At 40.2% G+C, this 14,620-nt stretch overlaps 1 protein-coding gene across 3 annotated transcripts in view; it reads right to left on the bottom strand.

The window, feature by feature from the left end:
• LOC110499362 (KH domain-containing, RNA-binding, signal transduction-associated protein 2) overlaps window positions 1–14,269 on the bottom strand; it is a 126,194-nt gene extending 111,925 nt beyond the window's left edge. For 2 of the 3 annotated variants that reach the window (XM_036956222.1, XM_036956221.1), the window contains exon 1: window positions 13,906–13,996. In XM_036956222.1, coding sequence (XP_036812117.1) covers window positions 13,906–13,996 — 91 coding nt within the window. Of the gene's footprint in view, window positions 1–13,905 lie in introns of all 3 variants that reach the window. The other variant, XR_005037988.1, reaches the window with a different exon arrangement.
• Between the last annotated feature and the right edge of the window lie 351 nt (window positions 14,270–14,620).

Genomic DNA, 14,620 nt, shown 5'->3' with positions numbered 1-14,620 from the left:
ATGACCCATTTGAGGTAATGTAGGATATTCTTAAATGGAGATCACAGATGCTCAAATCTAATGTCATTAACCATTTAAAAATCAATTACTTAAGTGATATGATAAATAATTTTGTTCACTATGAATTTTCCCTTCATTTAAATTGAGTATCACCAATGACACTTCAAATTTAGATGCAACAAATTATCAATGGAATCCTCAAATCTATGACCTACTAAAAGGGTGTGAATAGGTAATAATTGTGTTCAATAAAGACCCCTCCCCATTACAGTTTGCCACTGGAGGAAATGTTCAAGTTTGTAACGTGTACGCTAAGAGTTGGGAAGCAGGTACGGGGAGTGACTGTAACAATAAATAAACTAACATGGAACAAACCAAACACAAGTAGCGTACAGACATGAAACCTAGAAACAATAACGCCTGAGGAAAGAACCAAAGGGAGCGACAGATATAGGGCAGGTAATCAGGAAGGTGATGGAGTCCAGGTGAGTCTCATGAGGCGCAGGTGCGCGTAACGATGGTGACAGGTGTGCATAATAATGAGTAAACTGGCGACAACGAGCTCCAGAGAGGAGGAGCGGGAGTAGACAAAGGTTCTTGTATATCTTTTTGTACTTCCTGATTTTCAAGGTGGTAACACCAATTACATAAAACTGAGGGACAGACATTATACTAGTGAAAACAAAATAGTCTTCTTTGTTTTATAAATTTATACAACATATGAAATACTTTTGTTTACTTTCTAGCTTTCAAAATAATAGATAACTCTAAATCCCCAAAACATCAGTACAACTCTACTGGCTCACTACTGGGACAAGCCCATTGGCTTTCCCTAAGTACTGTAGCCCTTTAAACTCACATGCATACTACACACCCGTTCAGCCAAAATGTGCACTTCACATTTCCATATTATAAAACGAATGTAATTTACAGAATCAATGTTCATGATAACTATGTTTTATGCACAGTTACAATGATCATACACAGGATTGTTCCGGATTGTTCTGAACAGAATGAGCTTACAGTATGTTTACCGGTAGACCACTCGCTCAAGCCCTTGTAATTGTTTTGTCTGCCCCAAATTTTGGATGAATATTATTGTAATGTTACTGAATATATCCAGAGTATTTACAGATTTCATTATCAACAAATGGCTGCAGAAAGTACAGTAAAATGCACATAAGATCAACAGTGTAATGTTTAAATCCGGCCTTGTTTCAGGTGAACTGTTGCGTCCTCACCTTTGTTCTGAGAATTTCCCCATAATCTTCTAATTGTTCCCTTTCAATTGCTACCGTGGTTATGCATATGCTCCTCATATTTTTCCTATTGGAAACATCGAATTGTGAACCTGTCCTTTGTGGTCTCCCATTTATTAGCTTTCCAGAGGATAAAGAATCTCTCAAAATGAATAATTATCTTAATTGTGTAGTCTGCACACTCAGTCACTGCTTTCAGCAAACACTATTGTTAACCTCAAATCCACATACTTAGGCTTTTCAGTTTCTGTGAATTGACTAAAGCAACTTCACATATCGACGTTAAAATGTTCTACACTCTCCGGAAAAAAAGGTGCTATCTAGAATCTTAAAGGGTTCCAGGTAGAACCCTTTTGGGTCCCATGTAGGACCATTTCCACAGAGGGTTCTACATGGAACCCAAAAGGGTTCTACGTGGAACCAATAACGGTTTTCCCTGGAACCAAAAAGGGTTCTCCTATGGGGACAGCCGAGGAACCCTTTTGCAACCCTTTTTTTCTACATCTACTGTGTGACGGCATGATACAGATCGCCTTTGAGGCATAATCAATGTATTGAATCATTTGCTTTGCTTGGGGATCTTGGTCTAAACATAACTTTTCTGAACAATGGTAGAGGTAGTATTGTCTCATTCACCTCTCCATTCGTTCATATCATATCATACAGTACACGTATTTCATAACAAAAAAGACAGTGACTCGATCATGAAGTGTTTTACTTTCTGTAGGACGGACATCCAGGGAGTTTGTCATCACCATTGATCAGATTTCCTGTGTGATTTCAGTGTGCCTGCTTCTATCATTACGGCTGTATAATTTATTTAACAGCGCAGAAACACATCCCTCTTCCTGGCCTGATGAATATCTGGTACAACCATTATCATGTAGCAGAGAAGAAAACAACAGACCTCCAATATTTAGCTCTGGACAAAAAAAGTCTATACACATAAGGCCATACACATCATAAGGCCATACACATCATAAGGCCATACACATCATAAGGCCATACACATCATAAGGCCATACACATCATAAGGCCATACACGTCATAAGGCCATACACGTCATAAGGCCATACACGTCATAAGGCTATACACGTCATAAGGCTATACACGTCATAAGGCTATACACGTCATAAGGCTATACACATCATAAGGCTATACACATCATAAGGCTATACACATAAGGCTATACACGTCAGGCTATACACATCATAAGGCTATACACATCATAAGGCTATACACATAAGGCTATACACGTCAGGCTATACACATCATAAGGCTATACACATCATAAGGCTATACACGTCAGGCTGTACACATCATAAGGCTATACACGTCAACAGGTGCAGCACTATGTGTAACATGAGACATGCTTCAATGGACAATATCCAATATCTACTATACTATATTTTCAGGTAAGGAAGTGTAGCGGAGGTGGTTGGATGAACTACACCTGTGTGATGAGTAGCGCTGTGGCAGTCACGTAATTTCGTCAGCCGGTGATTGTCAAGTAATCATTATTTATTTTAGACAGGTCTAAAGAAACATGACATGAAGAAAATGTAGTCTATTTCAGAATAACAGAATAGCATACTCTGAGTTGTAGGCTACACTTGTTCATTTCGCAGACAAGATTTGGTTAGAATTCCGTGGCATTTTTGATATTATTTTATAGCATGACAAATACAAAGCTGAATAAAATAGATAGGATATTTTCTCCAAACGATTTGAGGGAGTGTGCACATGCGGCTATTCTATGTTGAGCGGTTAACAAATAAATAGGTACTCCTATATGCTTAATTTAGAGTTATTAATCAAACTTTAGTTGTTCTACAAACGTTGGCCTATATGTTTTGATTTTTAATACATTCAAAGGCTGAATGATGCAACTCTCATGATGATTTGAAAAAGTTGGTTGAAAGGCAGGCTGTACACACTTCATCAGTCTCTCATTCACAATTTGACAAGCACTTGATAATGCCTCGAATTTCCTGGCGGCATCCCCTTCCCTTCTCCCTGAGTGCTGTGTGCTGCGTGCCCTGAAGCACTTCTCACTCATATGGCTCTCCATTACGTGATTGGGTCTTTCTCACAGGCTACAAGTGAAGACAGACACTTCAGGGACGCAACTGCCCGCATCCTTTTCATCAGCCAACAAGATGAGTAAGCCTAACAAACAGCAAAAGTGCTAGTCTACTATCAATCTACTATCCCCCATAGTACAAAAGGTGATCTATTCTATTCTGTGCGAGAAACAAATGTTACAAATTAATACAACCACTACCATCAAAAAAACATTAAAAAAATGCAATGAGGCTGACAAACTGATCACAACGTTGAGCTTAAAATTTGATAAACTATTAGGCTATTTCTTCACATTATAAGCGCAGAAATGCGCACACGGCAGTTTTCCATTAGCGGGAAAACACCATTATCAAAAGTGACAGCAAATGCAATTATGCATGTAATGCTTTTATTATAAAGGTGCATTTTTATGGTGAAAATTATCTCCCCCAAACTTGAAACTCATGCGCTGCTTATGTATGCCAGTTAGGCTTTACACCCCTTTTAAAGAAGTTATTTGACCACTTTATTTACAAACCTTATCAAAACATATAGTCCTATAGTCAATGTACACATGAGATGTGCAACTATGATTAAAAAAAGTCACAAAAATACATTGTTTCTTGCCTTATGCTGGGCATCATTCACAAGGGATAAATATACAGTATAATTCACAAGTGATAGGCTAATACTGACACCCATCACACTATTTCTTGATTTAATCTTGTCTTTACATATACTAAATAATATATGTGTGAAATTAGTTTTGATTTAGAATGGACCATTATCATGCACCTGTCTGGAAGCAGGGGCAGGGGGGAAAAATACATGTAATCTCTGCACTTAAATAGCAAATGGAGGATGCTTTTCCTGTGGTTCATTTTCATGCCAGCTAGGTAGTCTATACTCCTGTTGTAAAGAGAAGCAATGTGATTAATATTAAGAAAGTTGAGAAATAATATATAGTAGGCCTAGCCTATAGAAAACTCATGGGATCCTCCTCTTTTTAATAGAGGATTATCTCTGTTCACTCTGTTTTCTCTCGGAATTGCATAGCCTATAGAAATATTGTGCAACATGGGCTCATGGGCTCTCAGTGTTTGATTCGATTTTCGATTACTTTTGTATTGATGTCAGAGTGATTCGAGGGTTTGCAATCAGAGCTTGGAGAAGTTTAATTACCGTGACTTAACGGTCACATGGAATTTGACTGCCTTCATGACTCGTGACCGCCAGTGTGGCGGTAATATGGTCACCGTAACAGCCCTAATGACAAGTAACCTTCAGGGTTTTTTCTGCACAGAAAGGTTTTGGCCGCCTAAGTGTTTTTTCGGGCCACCTATGTCCAAACATAATTTTTTTTTAATAAGAGTTATACATAAAGTATGTAGAAAGGATAATGGACCTATATATTTTTTAAATAAGATCATCTATGATCAAAAAATCACCAAAATAAAAGGTAGACCGTCATGGAGAATCTAAGGATAGCTTTTGTCATGGCCTTGGTCCCCCAGTGATTTTGTTTTAATGTTTGAGTAAGTCAGACAACAAAAGCCATGGCAAAATGTGTAAAATTGCAGGAAATATGATTTAAAACTGCACATTTTTCTCAATTTTATCTCAGCAACATGGCAAAATGTATTGAAATGCAGGAAATTTGCTTTAAAAAAGCAACATTTTGTCACTCTCGGCCAACAGGAGGGCCTCTAAAATGCTTGGTCGGCAACCACATCATTAGCAACTACCCCCCATGCCCACCACCTATGCCACATTTTGATCCAGAAAAAAAACTCTGACCTTACCTAAGACCTGAAATGTTGTGCTCCCAGTGGGATAACAGTAAGATAATGCGGTTTTGAGTGAATGATTTGGGATCGTGGACTTCAGGAAACAGCAGAGGGAGCAGCCCCCTATCCACATTGACGGGACAGTAGTGGAGAGGGTGGAGAGTTTTAAGTTCCTCGGCGTACACATCACGGACAAACTGAAATGGTCCACCCACACAGACAGAGTGGTGAAGAAGGCGCAGCAGCACCTCTTCAACCTCAGGAGGCAGAAGAAATTCGGCTTGTCACCAAAAACACTCACAAACTTTTACAGATGCACAATCGAGAGCATCCTGTCGGGCTGTATCACCGCCTGGTACGGCAGCTGCTCCGCCCATAACCGGAAGGCTCTCCAGAGGGTAGTGCGGTCTGCACAACGCATCACTGGGTGCAAACTACCTGCCCTCCAGGACATCTACACCACCCGATGTCACAGGAAGGCCAAAAAGATCATCAAGGACAACAACCACCCAAGCCACTGCCTGTTCACCCCGCTATCATCCAGAAGGCGAAGTCAGTACAGGTGCATCAAAGCAGGGACCGAGAGACTGAAAAACACCTTCTATCTCAAGGGCATCAGACTGTTAAACAACCATCACTAACATTGAGTGGCTGCTGCCAACATACTGACTCATCTCCAGCCACTTTAATAATGGAAAAATGTATGTAATCAATTTATCACTAGCCACTTTATATTATATAATGTTTACATACCCTACATCACTCATCTCATATCTATATACTGTACGCTATACCATCTACTGCATCTTGCCATCTTGATGTAAGGTATCACTAGCCACTTTAAACAATGCAGCTTTATATGTTTTCATACCCTACATTACTCATCTCATATGTATATACTGTACTCTATACCATCTACTGCATCTTGCCATCTTGATGTAATGTATCACTAGCCACTTTAAACAATGCCACTTCATAGATGCAGAAAGTAAACATCACAGTGGGTCAATTTCCACAAAAACTAAGAGCGTTGAATCACAAGGCTAAACTTCTCCTCTATTTTAGTGCCCTGGCAACCATGCTGAAATAGTGTGACGCGAATTCGTTGCACATGTGCAGATACCATGTGGGACTGTGTGAGAACAAAGTCTTGCCTCTCCGTCATCTCAATATCTGTGGTGCTGCTTGTGAGAATGTATTTTCGATGAGTCTCCTTGTAGCCCTTTCTTGCAGTCAAATGACCAAATCGCCCTCTAGTGGACACTTGGGTAGAACGTTACTAACATTTTTCATAATTCATAATCAATAAACAATATTTCCAAAAACCTCCTGAAAATCCTGTGTTTCAATGTTAAACGGTTGTGTTTAATATAAAGTGTAATATTGGGATGCAAACTCAAAATGTAATATATTTTAACTCGATATCTGATGTGTCTTCTTTTTTTAAGCCCATAACCATGTGTGTGAGGTGTATGCTTTTGTTTCAAAGTGGATTTGTTTAAGACCACCAAGAAACACTGTTTGACCTTGACTTAGCCCACTGCAGTAAAAGGTTAAGACATAATTGTGAAGACATCTTGAGACAACTTAAGAAACATCTTCAAGTCCTCATTTCTCAAAACGTCTAAAGATGTCTCACATGTATGTCTCAAGACATCTTATGACGACAATGATGGCTGGGTCTGACCGGGGTGGTTTTGTTGTTGCTTTTAGAGAGGCAGGTGTTGTGATTCCCCTACACTATTTTGTGGTTGTTCAAATGTGAATAAACTACTGAGGATTCTTATTAATCTCAATTTTATCTAGCCTATAGTTGCAAATGATGCTGGTGTGTCTCACAGCTCACATACAGGGGGGGGGGGGGGTTGTGATTGTAATTGTGCCACTGACTCATTCTATACAATCACGGACCTGAAAATGAGTTCGGCCCAAAACATGATCATTATTCTTCATGGTTTGCTAAAATATGCTGCATTATGAAATTTCTGGATTGTATCACTGGACATAATGATTCATCTTCACTGCACATACAAACTAAATTAAACAAAATACAGAATATTTAACAGACTATCATAACTCCTTGTCACCCGTTGAATCCATAAGATATTGTCGACCAAATGGAGCAGCAGCATCTGTCTCCAGGTACAGTATGCTTACAGTAGCAGTTAACTACAGATCAGAGGACATGAATATGCGCAGGACAACTTCTCATACTACAGTGATTACTGCGCATACAGCTCAGATAGAAGTAGACTATGACTTGAAACATTAGCATACTATAGTCGTGACACGAACATGAGTCTATGTTCAAAACCCATAATGACAATTTAAATATTTTTTATGTAAAGATGATGTGTGCTCTTTAACATTAGAGGTGTATCAATATTTTCCTTGGCTATCACGTTCAATTGACTGGTGATAATATCACAGCGAATTATTCAGCTAATACCTCATCTGATACAAATGTTGTCGAATAATTATTGGCTAATGGTAAGCTGCACCTTCATGTTCCCTGAAACAAAATAGTCACCCAGAAATGCAGAATACTAACACTCAGATGACATGATGCCAATGATTTTTTGGTTAATATGCCTAATCCTGAGAAATGCACATCCAAAATTAGCAACAACATCCATCACTTTCAGACTGTTCTCCATTTTTCTGAAGGTGCGGTTCTCTATTTCTCTCTGCCGTTACATGCCTTGATGTCATGAGTCAGATGAAACATCAAAGTGTTTGTAATGACATATTTCACAATGATCCTGACTCATTTCCTGTATGGTAGTTACTTTAAAGGTCTTCAGTGCATTCGGAAAGTATTCAGACCCCTTCCCTTTTTCCATATATTGTTACGTTAAAGCCTTAAATTCTTCCTAGTCAATCTACACACAATACCCCATAATGACAAAGCGAAAATGAGACTCGAAATTGAGATTAGGTGCATTCTGTTTCCATTGATCTTCCTTGAGATGTTTCTACAACTTGATTGGAGTGCACCTGTGGTCAATTCTATTGATTGGACATGATTTGGAAAGGCACACACCTGTCTATATAAGGTCCCACAGTTGACAGTGCATGTCAGACCAAAAACCAAGCCATGAGGTCGAAGGAATTGTCCGTAGAGCTCTGAGACAGGATTGTATGGAGGCACAGATCTGGAAGGGTCCCAAAAAAAATGTCTGCAGCATTGAAGGTCCCCAAGAACACAGTGGCCTCCATCATTCTTAAAATGGAAGAAGTTTGGAACCACCAAGACACTTCCTAGAGTTGGCCGCTTGGCCAAACTGAGAATTCGGGGGAGGAGGCCCTTGGTCAGGGAGGTGACCAATAACCAGCTGGTCATTATGTCAGAGCTCTAGAGTTTCTCTGTGGAGATGGGAGAACCTTCCAGAAGGACAACCATCTCTGCAGCACTCCACCAATCAGGGCCTTTATGGTACAGTGAGCAGACGGAAGCAACTCCTCAGTAAAAGGCACATGACAACCCACTTGGTGTTTGCCAAAAGGCACCTAAAGAACTCTTATACCATGAGAAACAAGATTCTCTGGTCTGATGAAACCAAGATTGAACTCTTTGGTCTGAATGCCAAGGGTCACGTCTGGAGGAAAGCTGGCACCATCCCTACTGTGAAACATGTTTGTGGCAGCATCATGCTGTGGGGGATGTTTTTCAATGCCAGGGACTGGGAGACTAGTCAGAATCGAGGCAATAACAGAGCAAAGTACAGAGAGGTCCTTGATGAAAATCTGCTCCAAAGCGCTCAGGACCTCAGATTGTGGCCAAGGTTCACCTTCCAACAGGACAACGACCCTAAGCACATAGCCAAGACATTCCAGGAGTGGCTTCAGGACAAGTTTGTGAATGTCCTTGAGTGGCCCAGCCAGAGCCCGGACTTGAACCCAATCGAACATCTCTGGAGAGACCTGAAAATAACTGTGTAGTGACACTCCCCATCCAATCTGACAGAGTTTGAGAGTATCTGCAGAGAAGAATGGGAGAAACTCCCCAAATACAAGCTTGTAGCATCATACCCAAGAAGACTCAAGGCTGTAATCGCTGCCAAAGGTGCTTCAACAAAATACTGATTAAAGGGTCTTAATACTTATGTAAATGTGATATTTCCTTCATTTTTTATACATTTGCAAAAATGTATAAAAACCTGTTTTTGTTTAGTCATTATGGGGTATTGTGTGTAGATTGCTGACCATTTTTGATTTCCCCCCCCCCCCCCCATTTTTGAAAAAGGCTGTAATGTAACAAAATGTGGAAAAAGTCAAGGGGTCTGAATACTTTCCGAATGCACTTTATCTTGCTGTTCTGTGTGGCTCCGTTGGTAGAGCATGGCACTTACAATGCCAGGGTTTTGGGTTTGATTCCCATGGGGACCAATATGGAGGGAAGTACAAAAAGGTATGCACTCACTACTAAGTCACTCTGGACGGGAGTGTCTGCTAAATTACTGAAATGTAAGAATTCCATGATACCTTTTCCCACACCTCTTTGAAACATTGACCATCAAACTAGAGATAATGGCAGCTCCTGGCATGATGCATATAACTGTAAACATGTATAATAGTGTAGAACTACACACAGTACATTCTAATATGCAGTAATTAATACTAACTTGGTATTACTAATTCACAGAAATGCCAGTAGTGTGTTGTGAACCAAAGAAAGATCCCTTTTTGACCTCTACAGTGTTAGTCATATAATTACTTTTATTATCCTATATTTAAGCATTAAGGCCCGAGGAGGTATGGTATATGGCCAATATCCCACGGCTCAGGACCGTTCTTAAGCAGGACACAGCGAGGAATGACTGGACACAGCCCTTAGCTGTGGTATATTGGCCATATATCACAAACCCCAAGGTACCTTCTTGCTATTAAAAATTGGGTACCAATGTAAATAGAGCAGTAAAAAAAAAAAATGTTTTGTCATACCTGTGGTATACGTCTGATATACCACGGCTGTCAGCCAATCAGCATTCAGGGCTCAACCCACCCAGTTTATATTACACCTTAATTAAGTAATTTGTCATCGTCTATAGGGGCACAAAGGGTTGAATGCCAGGCCAGCCAACCACTGTAAATGCACCAAGGCTTCCAAGTGTTTGATACCCCTCCATTCACTCCATTTCAGACATTATTAAGAGCCCTCCTCCCCTCACCAGCCTCCTGTGAACTCAATACATGATAACTCGCCACACTATCCCCAGGTCCTCTGCTAAGAACATAGAAACACTTACTGCTTCAGTGAGAGGTAGGCGACCTCTTGCCTGAGAATGTGAAATTGACAATGCACACTGGCTCTCTCAATGTGAGTGCTTATTTTCTCCAAGGCTCTGGCCGTTACAGATACAGTACAAGCATACCACACAAGATCAATGACTATACTGAAGAATACTGGTGAGCATTGATATAAACTAGTCCAGGTGAAAAGACGTCCTGGCTGATAACCAACAGCATTCTCATCTGTAGGACACTAGTATCTACCACTACCTGACACGCACAACAAAACCAACCCAGTGCTCTATGCAACAACTCCACCAGCAAATAGCCCTAAATGTCAACATCCCTTTGAGTAAAACTTTTAAAACAGTATGATGAGATATACTCTTATCACATGCACCTTAAGACAAATGTCAATTGCCAATTTAATTAATTTCACTGGTGCCTCCATGAAAATTACTGATTAGAACCCTTGTGGAAATCCTTCAATTACTTCAATTTGGGAAGAGATATCATCTCAATCAACCATGTAGATTATCACCGGCTAATTATTTCTACCAGTTAATGGGAAGGAGGAATTTGCACACACATATGGACTATTTTCTCCCCTTCAGACATAAGTAATAGCTAGTCTAATATACACATTCCCATAGATTATTCCAACTAGGCATGCATTTAAAAAAAAATGTGCAATGATGTACATGATGTGCACATACTCATAATGCATACACTACACACATGTAAGAAAAACATATAACTGAAGAGGTATATGTCACATTGGTATGAATGATCTGGAGACAGACGCAGGAATGCCTAATAGTTTTTTTTATTGCACCCAAATTCCGGCGTGCCGTGTAAAGGCATGGGGACGAAGACCAAATAAACACTGTACAAAACACAGGGTTGAACCCCTAACAACAGAGGGAGGAGTACCTCGAATAAATAACACATGCGCATAATGATTAACACACGGGACAAGACCCGTAATCATCTGCGCAATCCACAAGGACACGAAAGCCCAAAACACACAGCACAGGTACTCACACGCACCAACGGACATTGTAACAATAATCGACAGCCCAATGGAAACCAAAGGGCACACTTATACACATACTAATCAGTGGGAATAGGGGACAGGTGTGCGTAATGAAAGTTCCGGAGGGATCCGTGACAGTATAGGTGATATCATTGGTATAATTTCAGTCGTAATGGCAGCTGTGGTTACGGTGTGGTACAGTTATAGCAGCGGCAGCTTGCTGGTACAGTGGTAGCAGTGGAGGTAATAGCACATTTGTACCATGGTTAACTGAGGCATAACCTTTTTTAAAGCCAGTAATGACACATGGCTTAGAGGTCTTCTGAATTACATCAACTTTTTTGTCTGATTAAAGCTGCAATATGTAACTTTTTGGGGTGACCTGACATATTCACGTAGAAATGCCAGTTGTAGATCTGTCATTCTCAATGAAAGCAAGTATACAAAGTGGAAGATCTGTTCTATGTGCGCTATTTCTATGCTTCCGTTCTTAAGTTTTGTTTTTGTGTCTTTTTCTTTTGGTTTTGTACTCCAGCTTCAAACAGCTGAAAATGCAATTTGTTTAGTTATGGAAAATATACACTACCATTCAAAAGTTTGGGGTCACTTAAAAATGAAGACCAGCATCCCGGAGTTGCCTGTTTACTGTTGATGTTGAGAATGGTGTTCTGCGAGTACTATTTAATGAAGCTGCCAGTTGATGACTTTTGAGGCGTCTGTTTCTCAAACTAGACACTCTAATGTACTTGTTCTCTTGCTCAATTGTGCACCTGGGCCTCCCACTCCTCTTTCTATTCTGGTTAGAGCCAGTTTGTGCTGTTCTGTGAAGGGAGTAGTACACAGCGTTGTACGACATCTTCAGTTTCTTGGCAATTTCTTGCATGGAATATCCTTAATTTCTCAGAACAATAATAAACTGACGAGTTTCAGAAGAAAGTTATTTGTTTCTGGTCATTTTGAGCCTGTAATCGAACCCACAAATGCTGATGCTCCAGATACTCAACTAGTCTAAAGAAGGGCAGATTTATTGCTTCTTTAATCAGAACAACAGTTTTCAGCTGTGCTAACATAATTGCAAAAGGGATTTCTAATGATCAATTATCCTTTTAAAATGATGAACTTGGATTAGCTAACACAACGTGCCATTGGAACACAGGAGTGATGGTTGCTGATAATGGGCCTCTGTACACCTATATAGATATTCCATTAAAAATCTGCCGTTTCCAGCTACAATAGTCATTTACAATATTAACAATGTCTACACTGTATTTCTGATCAATTTGATGTTATATTTGAACAAAAAATGAGCTTTTCTTTCAAAAACAAGGACATTTCTAAGTGACCCCAAACTTTTGAACGGTAGTGTATTTCACAGTGGTTTAGATGGTACGATAATTCTCTACACTATAGTTGTTTGTTTTGTCAAATAAACTGAATTCAAGCAAACTATTCGAATTTTAGAAACCAGGAAATGACAGAGAGATTTTTGCATAGTGCACCTTTAAATAGCTGAACAAGCTGAATAGTTTTACTGTTGGCCTCTTGCCCGGTTTCACTGAAGTCAAAACCACTCCAATACAGTCCTGAAGCTCTCCCGATATATTATTTCTGTAAAAATACAGTCCTGAAGCTCTCCAGTATATTTCTGTAGAGGTTCTTTGATTCCATTTAGTTTAAAACAGATCATTTGTGCTCCCATAGTTCACAGTCATCACCACTGAAACATAAAAGCTTGGCTTCCAGGGTTTGGGGGCAATATTTAGGCTGTTTCAGGTCTCAGGGATGGGAATGCAGGATGGCGAAGCCCCACTATAAAGGAATCACCAAGGTCATATTTGCTTTTTGTAGGAACACAAACCCACGCCCCTTTCAAGGTGTAAGAACACCCTGACCTGCTATTCACACAGTCAAATCTCTAAATATTGGTGTGTGTGTGTGTGTGTGTGTGTGTGTGTGTGTGTGTGTGTGTGTGTGTGTGTGTGTGTGTGTGTGTGTGTGTGTGTGTGTGTGTGTGTGTGTGTGTGTGTGTGTGCGTGTGCCTGTCTAATCTTCATCTGAGGGTCGCTGATGATAGTCTGACATGAAGTGACAAGCATGGCAATTTTGTGGGAAACATTTGTAGCCTACTATTTAGTAAAATGGAGTTGAGGTCCAGGCTGAATTTTATTGTGGAAAGTTTCTCTGACTATCTGTCTCTCTTACAAATCCAGCAACACAAGCTATGATTAAAGTGTCTTGTATTTTCTCTTGGATGGCACTGACAACACCAACAAGGAATCTTTGAATAGATAAATTATATAGCTGGTTTTAATGTATTTTAACACACCTTTGATTCAATTTAACCAGTAAGTCTCGTGCATAATAAATACGACGTAGCTAATCAGTACAGGTATCCACCCCTTCATCTCCCAACATACTGTATGTGATGCCTGTGGACACAATGGACTGGTAGACAAAACCAATAAAATTATCTACAACACATTGATAATTGTAGCGATAAAGAACGGCCAAAACAATGACACGTTACCTTCGGCAAGCAGACGCATTGCATGAACAAATGAGGAGTCCAGCGTATCTTTCTCGGCCATCAGCTCCGGTAAGCATTTCTCCTGATCCATGATAAGGTACCTCTCCTGTTCACCGCTTGTGCAGGTGAGACGACAAAAGTGATGAGAGGGTCGGAATGCGCGTCTCTCTTCTACTTGGTAATTCTCTTTATAGGTAGGCTACCGCAAGAAAATCCGTAAGGAATCTCTTCAATTACACGTGATGCTTGACTGAGAACTGAACGAAATTCAGAGCTATAAACACATCTCTCCACATCCCACTCCCTCCTGGAGAATCAACCACCTTAGCTACAGAGAGACTGCGTAGCGCTCCCCGCCCCTCTGAAACACGATTGGTCATATGAGACAGACTATTCGCAAACAACAAATCTCAACACTGTTATGATAATGCGCTGTTGTAGTAGACTACAGCGAATATTTTCCTTCAGCCGCTGTCCTTAGTGCTGAAAGTTTCTCACGTGTGGAACAAGCAGACACATTTTAGTCAATTAGCAGACACCCTTATCCAGGCTAACTTACAGTAGTGAGTGCATACGTTTTCATATTTATTCGTACTGGACTCCCTTGGAAATCGAACCCACAACCCTAGCGTTGCGAGTGCCATGCTCTACCAACTGATCTACACGGGACTTAAATACGGTGAAGTTAGATAGGCAACACAATAAACCTGTTAGT

This window comes from Oncorhynchus mykiss, chromosome 20 (genome assembly GCF_013265735.2).
Source record: "Oncorhynchus mykiss isolate Arlee chromosome 20, USDA_OmykA_1.1, whole genome shotgun sequence".
NCBI lineage: Eukaryota > Metazoa > Chordata > Actinopteri > Salmoniformes > Salmonidae > Oncorhynchus > Oncorhynchus mykiss.
This window is presented reverse-complemented; position numbering and strand designations above follow the sequence as displayed.